Source organism: Microtus ochrogaster, chromosome 5, assembly GCF_000317375.1.
Source record: "Microtus ochrogaster isolate Prairie Vole_2 chromosome 5, MicOch1.0, whole genome shotgun sequence".
Taxonomy (NCBI): Eukaryota; Metazoa; Chordata; class Mammalia; order Rodentia; family Cricetidae; genus Microtus; species Microtus ochrogaster.
In genome coordinates, this window is record NC_022012.1 from 31,930,156 (window position 1) to 31,942,545 (window position 12,390).

Here is a 12,390-nt window from a genome sequence, read left to right on the forward strand (position 1 = left end):
CTTGAGAGGGAGGGGGAGAGGAGTGGGGGGAGGGCGGGAGGAGTGGGAGGCTGGGAGGAGGCGGAAATTTTTTTTCTCAATAAAAAAAAAGAAAAAGAAAAAGAAAAAAAATTTGCATAGAGTCTACACATATTTCTTTTCCATTCTTGTATTACTGTTTCTTCACACATATATCTGTATTTTTTACATATATACTTTGGAAAACTCTTTTTAAAACCTGGCATTAATTTATTAAAATTATATTAAATCATTTTGGGACAAAAGCTTAATTATTTTGAAGAGCAAAAAATAGGTACTGTCAACAAAACAGCAATATCTCTGGATTAAACTGTCAAAGAAAACATGAAGCTAGAAATTTCAGAAGTTTAACGTATTGGTGCTCATGAAATGGTGTCTGCTTAACCACCTATCACTCAAATGAATTTAAATGTTTGTAGATTCTTCACTGGATGTAAAACCTTTGGGGTACTTCCTCTGCAGTGATCAAATTCTTTTCTTTCATGAATAGACATCAGCAGAGACTTTCAAAACTCTCACAGGTATCTCAGTTGATCCGAGACCAGATGGATATGATGGTTTAGGTGGAATTTCAAACTAATTATCCTGGCTGATGGCAGCCTAGGAAGGGATCTGAGGGGTCAAAACTAAGTGAGTCTGACTTATAAGAAAATCATAACTCTGTTGGGAAGAAGAATGAAATAACATCACACCCTTGCTTTAGTATAAAAGTTGAAGCAGAGTCCTTCCATAGCTTGACAAGTATCTCTATCTCTCTCTGTCTACATACACTCACACACACACACACACACACACACACACACACACACACACACTACACACACAATGTGTGTATGTACATGTAGGTATCTATCCTTCTTCTCTGTTTATTGTTATTTTTGAATATATTCAGGATAAACAACCTGGTATTTAATAACAAGTTAGGTACTTTAACTCTGGTGAAGTCTAATTCTTTCACTGTCAAGATTTGTCTAGGTGTGGGACATTGTGAGATGTCTCCCTTCCACATTAGCATGTCAGCCGGGCAGTGGTGGCACACGCCTGTAATCCCAGTACTCGGGAGGCAGAGGCAGGCGAATCTCTGTGAGTTCGAGGCCAGTCTGGTCTACAAAGGGAGTTCCAGGACAGGCTCCAAAGCTACAGAGAAACCCTGTCTCGAAAAAACAAAAAAACAAAAACAAAAAAAAGCCCCAACACATTAGCATGTCTTTTTATGTGGTGTTTTCTTTGTTCAGTTCTTGTTTAGGAATATATGTTGTTGGAGTATTATAGGTGTCTTATTTCTAGAAGACATAATCTTCCAACAGATTTCATGGTTTTCTTACTGCCTGTTCTTTCCTGATGTTCCCTGAGCCTTAGGTGCAGAAGTCGTTTTGTAGATTTATAAATTATTTTCTGTTATCAATTGTTGTCTGTTTTTTGATCACTTTCAGTTTTTTGTAATGGTCTTAATTTATTGCAAAGAAAAGCTTCCTTGATGAGTTATAAAAGCTCTTACTATTTGTAGGTACATAGATAAGTATACTACTGTTTGCTTCACTTCCTTGGCATGGCAATTCAAATGGAACTTTGTGTCACTCTGAAAGCTAATCCTTAGAAGTAGGTTTTTATATCAAATCCTGATCTATCATTCCATATATTGTGTCTGTAGTTTATGGTATCTTCAGCAATATTGACTTAATCTCAACTTCTGGGTAGAAACAAAGGGCTACAGCAACATCCTATGTAGATTTTGGAGTCTATTGGACACACTTGACCAACAATTCAAAATGGGTTTTCTCATGCCTTATACTAGCATTTTTGTTAGATAGTCTCTGGCTCTTAAGGGGAGCATTGTCAGCACAAATGGGATACTATATAAGTATATGCATACATACACTTAGGCTTAAATGTATTATGTGTGAAATATTTTTAATTGGAGGTTCCCTATGTCTAAAAAGATATATATTCCAATTTTCCAAAATTATTTTTATATCAATTCCCTGATTATATATAATTTGAATATAACTAATAATTTTTAACAAGTGATGAATATGAGACATTTTGAACTTTCTTGTGTTTAATAGATTAAAAGGTTAGAAAATCAGTGTATTCCATTTTCCATAATTTCCCCTTTATTGGAAAGTGATTATTTTATTAGCTATAAAGCAAAGGATAACAAGCCTATAGTCCAAAACCCCAGGGAAGCTAAGTAACAGGGAAAACCCTAAAAGAAACATATATAGATCCCCCTGGGAAGGGGAAATAGACAAGATCTCCTGAGAAAATTGAAAGCATGGGGATGGAGGGCAGGGAGGGGGGAAGCAGAGAAGGGGAGCAGGGAGGAGAACTTGAGGAAATGGGATGGGCAGGATAGGGGAAGGACAGAGTCAGAGAGCAAGGAAAGTGATATCTTCATTGAGGGAGCCATTATGGTGATACTAAGGAACCTGGCACTAGAGAAATTCCCCAAATAAATAAGGATGACTCCAGCTAAGATCCTAAGCAATAGTGAAGAGGGTGCCTGAACTGACCTTGGCATGTAGTCAGATTGTTGACTATTCTAAATTTCATCATAGAACCTTCACTGAACAACTGATGGAAGCAGGTGTAGAGGTTCTTAATGGAGCACGAGTTTGAGCATCCAAAGGCCAGTCAAAGAGTGGGAGGAGTGAGAATACGAGCAAAGAGATCAATACTATGTTGGGGATACTCACTGAAACAATTGAAGTGAGCTAATAGGAGCTTACATTGGCTTTACCCCTACTCCAGCCTTACAGGAAGGGAACCAGCATAGGACCAAACTAGGTCCTCTGAATGTGGATGACATTCAAAGCATTTTCTTTCTTTTTTTTATAACTTTTTTTATTTTTTATAAAACTGTCTTTTTAATTATACATACCAATCCCAGTTCCCACTCCCTTCCCTCTTCCCACTGCCTCTATTTTCCCCATCCCCAGCAATACAACTGCCATCCACATTCAGAGGATTTTCTCAAACAATATATATTTATTACAGTATCCTCTACCTCTGCTCCTCCAAGGTTCTTTCCACCTACCCTTCTGTCTGGATCCACTCCCTTTCTGTCTGCCATTAGAGAAGAACAGTTTTCTAAACAATAACAACAAAACATAAAAAATAAAATATAATAAAAAAATCAAAAAACATCACATCAAATTTGGATACGGCTAACAAATAGAAGGAAAAGAACCCAAGAGAAGACACAAGACTCAGAAACCTCCCTCTTTCACACACTCAGGTTTCCCATAAAAATGCTAAGCTTGAAGTCACATAACATTGTGAAGAGTAGCTGGTGCAAATCTGTGAAGGTCATATGCTAGTTGCTTCATTCTCTTCAGATTTGCTTGGCTTATTGAGAGGGCCTTGTTCTCCTGGTATCCTCCATCCCCTCTGGAATTTATACCCTTCTCTGCTTCCTCTTCCATTAGATTCCCTAAACTCTGAAAAGAGGGATTTGATGATGATATCCCATTTAGAATTGAGTGTTCCAATGTTTCTTATTTTCTTTGTTTAATGACTGACTGTGGGCATATTTGTTCCTGTCTGCTGAAGGAAAAAGTCTCCCTGACAATTAACGTGTTTTCTCTGGTTTCTTCGTGCCATCTTTCTTCTATCTTTACATGCATCTCAGCACAAGATGGGTAGTGAAGACAGTTTACATAAGTAACCCTCAAACATATTCTCCTGATGATGGCCCTTAATTGTTTATATTATTCTTCTGTCTTTTTATTTGATCTTTACAATGTCACTGAGGTCTGAGAAATGGCTTAGTAGTTAATATCATTTGCCATAAAAGTTAACCGTCTGAGTTTGATCCCTGTGACCTAACCTACTTGGTAGAAAAAGACATCTCACTTCTTTTTGTTTATTTAGAGAATACTTTATTAGTTTTTGTAATCAAACCACATAAATAATACCTTACATATCTAATACAGTGCATTATCCTTGTACAAATGGAAAAAATTCAAAATTTTTAGAACAATGTGGCTGTTAATTCCTGTACAATACCAATTCAACATGGTAAATTTGAATACTTTTTTTCCAAAGTTAACAGCACAGCTGAAGTTTCCAAAAATAATAGCAATATGCCAATAATAGCAGTATTTTATGCATTAATAGCAGCAACAGCTTTTTCAGGTTCTGAAGTCATTTGAACAAAATTGTAGGGACATCCAGCACACTCTATTAAAAAATAGTAGAAAACAAAATCCAAGAAAACAACACAGCTCTGTTACTCTTATGGTACCTGGCACCATTTTTCTTTTAAATTAACTTCTCAATTATCTTCTGGAAAGTAAACATTCTAGACAACATCATTAAGAACAGCCCTGATAAATCACAGTCTCTACTATGTATCTTAAAGCAGGTACAAGCTATTTTACTTTCACAGAGGTGTGGTACAGTACTGTCCTACATCTACAATACTAGAAGATATGATTTAAAAGGTGTTATTTGAGACTTGATTCTACTTTTCTATCAGAGGGCCTAAATGATAGTATGACACAGATCTGTAAAGGAACACACTCTTAGATAGGATTTTCTTTCTTTAGTGACACAGTTCTAAGGATTCATTCCTTCCATGAATGCCATCTAGATGCCATTATTTAAAAAATGAATACCTCTAAAACAAAACCGTATAACCACTGGGTTCATATGACCTAGTGGAGACAAGTCAGACCTCACCTTACCAACACTTTATCAAATCTGTTATGTTTGAATGATGAGATCTCCAAAGAAAGAGTTGCCAAGTAGTGCTTCAGAACTTCGGACCACAATCAAAACACAGCATCATCTTAAAGAGAAGCAGCAGCCAAAGGTTTCTCATTTGAATATACTCAAAGGTGATAACATCAACATTTAATCATCTGTTCTTTCATCCAGGTGGAAGGGGAGATCAGTTACTACTGGACTTTATTGTATTCAACCAAATCACCATGTTACAAAACTAACATCTTCCATAATAAAAAATAAGGCTCCTCTATCCAGTACCAGTTAGCATAATTTTACTTTCAAACCTAGAAATGCCACAGATACGTCCAAAGAACAGAAGGGAGCAATAGAATCATGACTGATATATCAATGGGACCACCAAGTGCCCAACTGAGCCACTCTGTGGCATCGTTTTCCTCCTATTTGTAGTGTTTCATTTAATCATAAAGCTGCCTAAGTCTAAACTGTGTGCACATACTTGTATATAAACTGACTGAAGATGCATATCAATCAAGCAAATGTTACATAGTATGTGCAAGCCTGTAAGCCTCATCTTAACTGGTGTAGCAGCTCTATCAGGATAAAATGCTCTGTGCCCCTTGTGCATCTTCATGCTCTATACAGACTAATGTCACAGACCATTTTATTCTGCTGGCATTGTTTGACTACATTTTCCCTGCCCACCCATCCCCCCAATGCTCTGCAAATTGTGCAGGAAATGGTTGTGTCCTTCTCACTGTGGCAGGGGCTGACTGGAACTGCTTCTGATCTGTATCACTATGGGACTGGCTCCCGGCATTCTCCTCCTATTTATCCTCTCTGCCTCCCATCCCTGCCTATCCTTTCTCTTGTCTAGCTATTGACTGTTAAGATCTGTATTAGACCAATCATGTGTTTAGATAGGTAGAGTAACACAGCTTCACGGAGTTAAACAGATGCCAACATAAAAGAATACAACCCATCTTTGCATCACTAAATAATTGCAAAATAATTGTAACACAGCAGAAACAAATGTATCACATATTTAACTAACACTCCACAACAGGAAAGTTATAAAAATGTGTAACAGCGTGAATGTTAAAATAGAAATACATATATACAATTCTTAAAATGATAAAATACAGCAAACTATTGAATTTTAAAATAGAAATATATATATACAATATTAAAATTGTATAATACAGCAAACTATTGAATTTTAAAATAGAAATATATATATATATATACAATTTTAAAAATTATATACTACAGCAAACTATTGAATTTTATGCTTTAAAATAGTTACTTTTATATGTATTATATCTTAATAAATCTGTTTATTATAAAGATAAACTTCTTAACTATTTAGAAATTAGGCAATACCCCCTAAAATGAGGAGTCTGAAACAGTTGCTCGCTAGGTTCCAGGGTCTGGGACCAAGTTTCATCTGCCAGGTATCCTCTCTGTGCTGTGCAGTGCAGGCTTTACAGCAATATTTTACGTGCACCTTTTGAGATTTCAGCATTTATTTCATTTTAAGAGAGAAAAAAATTCCCTTAATAGAGCTGGACAAACTCACACTAGTTTTCTTCCTTTAATCTCTTTTCAGTCACCTGAGTTTGTATATCCTAATAACTAGTTTTTCCCATCCTGGTGCTGTATCACATTACCTGGGAGACATCCAGACATACATAGTTCAGATTCCTGGAAGCTCTGTAAGTCAAATGGCACAGGTATATATATATATATATATATGTGTGTGTGTGTGTGTGTGTGTGTGTGTGTGTGTGTGTGTGTGTGTGTTTATATGTATATTTGCTTTTTAATTTTTTATTTTACTGCTTAATATTAAAATATTAATTTTGAATCTGACAGAATCATACATCTCATTTAGCTGAGGTTTTGAAATATGTGTAAACTATGGAACTGATAAATGTAACTAATTATAAGATGTTTTACCTGCTTTACACTTTGGAACAACTTTGGATATATATGAAATAGTTGGAGAGAGCACAAAGAATTTCCGCATGCTCTTCCTAGGTCTACAAAGGACTAGAGTTCCCAAATGCTTACGTTCAGTCATATTTGCTTTGCCATTCTCTGCCTTTGTTTTTTCCTGAGCACTACCCTAACTGGCTTCAGGGGTTATTAATGACAATAAAGAAGAGGATGCAAAGATGGAAGGAAGATGAGTTAGAAATTTAAGTGGTTTGGAGGGAAGTAGTAGTGGTTTGGCCTTAGCAATACTTTTATAAAAATTAACAGAACTTACCAAGTTTCAAATATTATTTGACAAAGAATTTTGATATAAAACAAGACAAAGGAAATAATATCATATAAAATTTGGGTTTTGGACCTACCTTTCATGCTATTTATAAATTATATTTGCTATTAAATATTCAAAGAATGTTTTATGTAACCCAACAGACTTTCATAAGGAAGAACACTACCATTTGGCCATAACTCAAGCCCTGTTGAACTAAGTCTATTTTATAGGATTACATATGCAGATATAATTATATAGAAGCAAGCCTCAGAGAAGCCTAGAACTTCATAGCGAGAGAGTGGAGAGGAGTGAGTATAAACTCAGCCTGATTTGGGAGACTGTTCCTCTCCTTTCAAAGCTTTTGTAGTACTTTTTTGCACACTGATCTAATGTGCATTATCGCAAAAAGAGATGACCAGAGGAAAGCTACAAATGGCAGTCAGCACATCCCTGGACACTCTTCTTGTAGAGTTGTACAAAGCACATGGACTGGCTTTGTGGGAACCTAGTCTGGATGCTCACCTTCCTAGACCTGGATGGAGGGGGGAGGACCTTGGACTTCACACAGGGCAGGGAACCCTGACTGCTCTTTGGGCTGGAGAGGGAGGGGGAAGAGAATGGGGGAGGGAGATGGGGAGAGGGGGAGGGAAATGGGAGGAGGGGAGGAGGTGGGAATTTTTAATAATAATGATAATATTAAAAAGAAAAAACAAAACAAAAAAAAAGAAAGAAGAAAGACAAAGAGGAATGCTCACAACTCTGTCAAAGCAATTAGGGGCCTCTGGTGGAAGATCATAAGATGAGGAGAACATTGAATCTCAAAAGGTCCAATGTTAGTTCTCTGGCACAGAATGCAAGCACAAATTCACTAATTAACACCCTCAAGGCACAAATCCAGCAGGGAGGAAATCATAAAGATGAGAATAACAATCCATGATTTTAATGAATTTTCCCATTTGAGTGAGGTAATGCTTTGGAGACATATATAAGATTGCATTTTATTTTGTGTGTGTGAAAACAAATTTGTGAAGAAGTTCTCAAGCAAAAATTTTCTGGGTTACTGCTCTAGGAGTTCGTCTACACATTTTTGCTAATGTCTATAACTTTACTTATTATTGGGTACTTGGAACTCTCAGTAAAGAAAGAAAAAAAGGAAGGCTCTAAGAGCTCCAAAAGGAAAGAGGGCTCCAGGTGAATGAAGGTAAACACAAAATCATATTTGTATTGATTATATACCTTGGATTGCAAAAGTATATAAGCTTGGAATATGGCATGAAAGTTCTTATGTATTGCTCTTTTACAGTTTTAGCTTTAACTAAAGACTAAGGAAAAAGAAAGAATTACATTAAAAATTAGAGTGTTTGCATGCTTTCTGGACAGACACATGCATTATGGGTATGATAAACATCAAATTGGAGCTCTTCAGAAGTCAGTATGAATAGTTGAGGGTCTTGTTATGTTTTCCCTTAATCCAAGTTTATAAACCAATAATTTCAGTTTATCCCTCTGGAGTCAAATACTAAATACATGGTAGTATCACATTCTATTCTTACAGATGCCACCCATGAAGCAAATGGCTACAGAAAATGACTCCTCAGTGTCTGAGTTTATTCTTATGGGACTAACAGACCAACCCGAGCTCCAGTTGCCCCTGTTTTTCCTGTTCTTGGTGAACTATACAGCCATAGTGGTGGGTAATTTGAGCTTGATGAGTCTTATCTTCCTGAATTCACATCTTCACACCCCCATGTATTTTTTCCTTTTCAATCTGTCCTTTATTGATTTTTGTTATTCATTTGTTTTTACCCCCAAAATGCTAGTGAGTTTTATTTTGGAGAAGAATATCATTCCTTATACAGGATGCATGACTCAGCTGTTTTTCTTCTGCTTTTTTGTCAACTCTGAAAGTTATGTGCTGACAGTCATGGCCTATGATCGTTATGTGGCCATCTGTAAGCCTTTACTGTACAAGGTTATCATGTTGCCCAGGGTCTGTTGGCTGTTGATGTTCGGTTCATATTTGATAGGATTTTCTAGTGCCATGATACTCACAGGCTTAATGATTAGGCTTAACTTTTGTAAAAACAACATCATTAATCATTACATGTGTGACATCTTCCCTGTTCTTCGGATTTCCTGCAGTAACACTTATGTCAATGAACTAGTGAGTACTGCTGTGGTGGGTACAGGTATCATTTTGTGTAGCCTCATTATCTTAGTCTCATATGCTATGATCCTTTTCAATATCATTCATATGTCATCAGGTAATGGTTGGTCCAAAGCCTTAGGCACTTGTGGGTCTCACATCATAACTGTCAGTCTCTTCTATGGATCTGGGTTGCTTGCTTATGTCAAGCCATCATCTGCTGAGACTGTGGGCCAGGACAAATTTTTCTCTGTGTTTTATACATTTTTGGTGCCCATGCTGAATCCTCTCATTTACAGTCTCCGGAACAAAGATGTCAAAGATGCTGTGAAAAAAACCTTGAAGAGAATCACAAGTTAATTAAGTCAGTGGCAATTCTTATAGCTCTGTCCCCACTGTTTTTCTGTATGTTTTCCATTATGTGTCTTCCATTCTTTTCCCTTGCAGTCCTATGTCTACGTCATCAATATAATTTATTCTATCCATCTTTTGTTTTTCCTTCTCAACATGAATTGTAAATCTTTGTGTGTCTGTTTTGGCTCTTAATTGACTTATATTCAAGCTGCTGTTTATTATCTATGGAAGACTAATACCCTGTTTGGCTATACAATCCCACCTATGCATTATTTGTAATAAATTTCTCACTTTGGAAACCATTTTTAGAAGTATTTTTGATTTGACAGTATATCACCTGTAGATGTACTTTTAAAAATGTAAAGATGGCAAAAATTGTGGTTGTGGCAGCACTGCCAATGTATCAAGAATTTTTCAGTATCTTTTTTAGCATGTTTTTCATTTTGGCTTTAGGCTCTAAACCTGTGATGAAAGTATATAATTTAATGGAGTAAGTTTTTTTTATAGCTATTTAAGTATGCATTAGGCTTACATCTCTGCATGCTATGTCAAATCCATCAGTTCTTATATTAAAACACATATATATTTGTTATGAATTTCACTGAAATTGTTACTTTCTTTTCCCTGAATCTGCAACTATGTCTAGGACACCATTTTTAAGACCCTTTTGTTCTTTTGACTACAGAAGAAAGAACAAATGGTCATGGTAATGTTTAATCACTTTCCCCATTGCCTCAACTGGATGCTATGCTTTAAAAAAATAAAAATAAAAATGAGGAGACAACTTACTCATTAAAAACCTGCCTGGCCAGCACTCGAGAGGCAGAGACAGGCGGATCTCTGTGAGTTCGAGGCCAGCCTGGTCTACAAGAGCTAGTTCCAGGACAGGAACCAAAAGCTACGGAGAAACCCTATCTCAAAAAACAAAAAATTAAAATAAATAAATAAATAAAAATAAAAAATAAAAACCTGCCTGGCTTAAGGCTTTAGAATATAGTCGATGTAAGCTGTTCTTTCTGATTTCAACTCCAAAGAGCAAATGACAGCTTTACTTCTTATTTCTGTCTCTCTGCACCTCTCAACACATCTTTTATGTAAATGAATAAATGACTGTATGACTTTGGTAAGGTCATACAATGAATGAAGCAGAGCATAATTTCCTAACAGTTATGTATCTTATGAAGAGATTTATGGGTGTTGGGATAGAGATGTTTAAGCGGGTAAAGACATGAGCAGTTCTTACAGAAGACCTAGATTTGGTTCTCAGCTCCCACAAGATAGCTCATAACTGTTTGTAACAACAGTTTGAGCTGGCCCAATGCCCTCTTTGGCCATTTGCAAGTTCACAATTGAGCCTGCCACTATTTATCACTGTTCACAGAATTCACAAAACACATGGATTCAGCTCAAACAACTTAATCATTTGCAATAGAGAGCAAGAACTTCTCTTTTCTTTTCTAAAACCTCAGAGAGTCAGTTTGAAGAAAACTGAAGGACGTTGTACAGTGCTGTATGTGTCATAGATGTTACCTAGGCACCCTCTGTTTATGGGATTATTTTAAATGCACCTCAAATTTTCAACCATCAGAAATTTCCTCATTTTCCCCCTAATTAACCAAACAAATCCATTCTTTGACTGGGAGGGCACTATCTCCATTTTATCAAGATTATCACATTCTTGGAAAGTTATCTCAGAACAAAGTTGTTAAAGCTTCATCAAGAGTTATATAGAATTGAACAATTACTTTTCAATGATAACCAGACCACATAAAAATAATGTAGGCTTCTGATTCAGAATTTATTTTTGTTCAATATTCTTCATTCATACTTCATTTTGTTTCCTTGTAAGGTTAGCTAAAATGTGGGTAGGGCGGTAAAAAAGCTTCATAATAAAATAAAAACTAATGCATTAAAGATTACCATTTTTATTCTTAAAATGTCTCTTCCTCGACTGATGTTTTTGTATTCTACCTTATATAAATATAATATTTTGTTGCTAAAAAACTTTTATTTAGTTTTAGCACTTCCCAATAGAGAATATTTTTTTCTTTTTATTCATTCATCTATGCAAAAATAAACATAACAATTCATAAACACACACATACATGCACAAACACATTGGAACACAGTCTGAGAAGAGAGTAGTGCAATGGGAATTCTGAGTGCTTATGAGAAAACTCAAAAAAAAAAAAAACCCAAGAGTCTTGTGACCACAATTTCTTCAGTAACACAGAATTTTCTTGGAATGTGCTTTTGTGCTTGTCCCAGGTATAGTGGATAGGAGTGAGTTTATTTTAGCTGCTGTTATTCATATGCCTCTATTGAAAAAACATGGTTTTGTCATGTGTAGTTTTTCCTTGTTTTTGAACACCCTATTAACATGATTCTTTTTAACCTTCAATATAAATTGCCTGATGCTCTGTAAAAATAGTTGGCTATTACATGTGAGTTTTGTCTGTCTAATTTTTAGGCTCTACTCTCTCAGGTTTGCATTGCCACCTAGAACAGTAAACAAACACACGTGCGCGCACACACACACACACACACACACACACACACACGTAACTATGGTGTCACACGCACATCATTTAAGAATTAAGTAAAGCAGGCAGAAGGATCACAATTTTAAGGTAAGCTTGGCACACATAGTGAATTCCAGGCCTGGCTGAATGATACAGACATATCTTATTTCAGAAGCAAAGCAATGTGAACAGCAACAAACAAACAAAAATCAAAGATAAAACAACAGAAAGAAAATGTGGGCAAGAACACTGCTAATAAAGCCGAAATGTAGAGTATGTTTGTAATCCCAGTACTACAAAGGGAGAGGTACAAGAATCTTGAATTTTCAGACTACCTGAGCTACAAAGTAAAATCATGTTTGAAACAGTAAATAAATAAATAAAATAAATAAATA

General features: G+C 36.0%; 1 protein-coding gene across 1 annotated transcript; it reads left to right on the forward strand.

Moving 5' to 3' along the window:
- Positions 1–8,522: 8,522 nt before the first annotated feature.
- Positions 8,523–9,479, forward strand: LOC102002250 (olfactory receptor 143-like). Its single transcript, XM_005347079.2, has one exon. It carries the CDS (start codon positions 8,529–8,531, stop codon positions 9,477–9,479), a length of 951 nt encoding a protein of 316 aa, XP_005347136.1. The 5' UTR covers positions 8,523–8,528.
- Positions 9,480–12,390: the final 2,911 nt, after the last annotated feature.

Bases quoted from the DNA above. Each gene is read 5' to 3' on its own strand.
- LOC102002250 (XM_005347079.2), top strand. From the start codon at position 8,529: ATGCCACCCATGAAGCAAATGGCTACAGAAAATGACTCCTCAGTGTCT.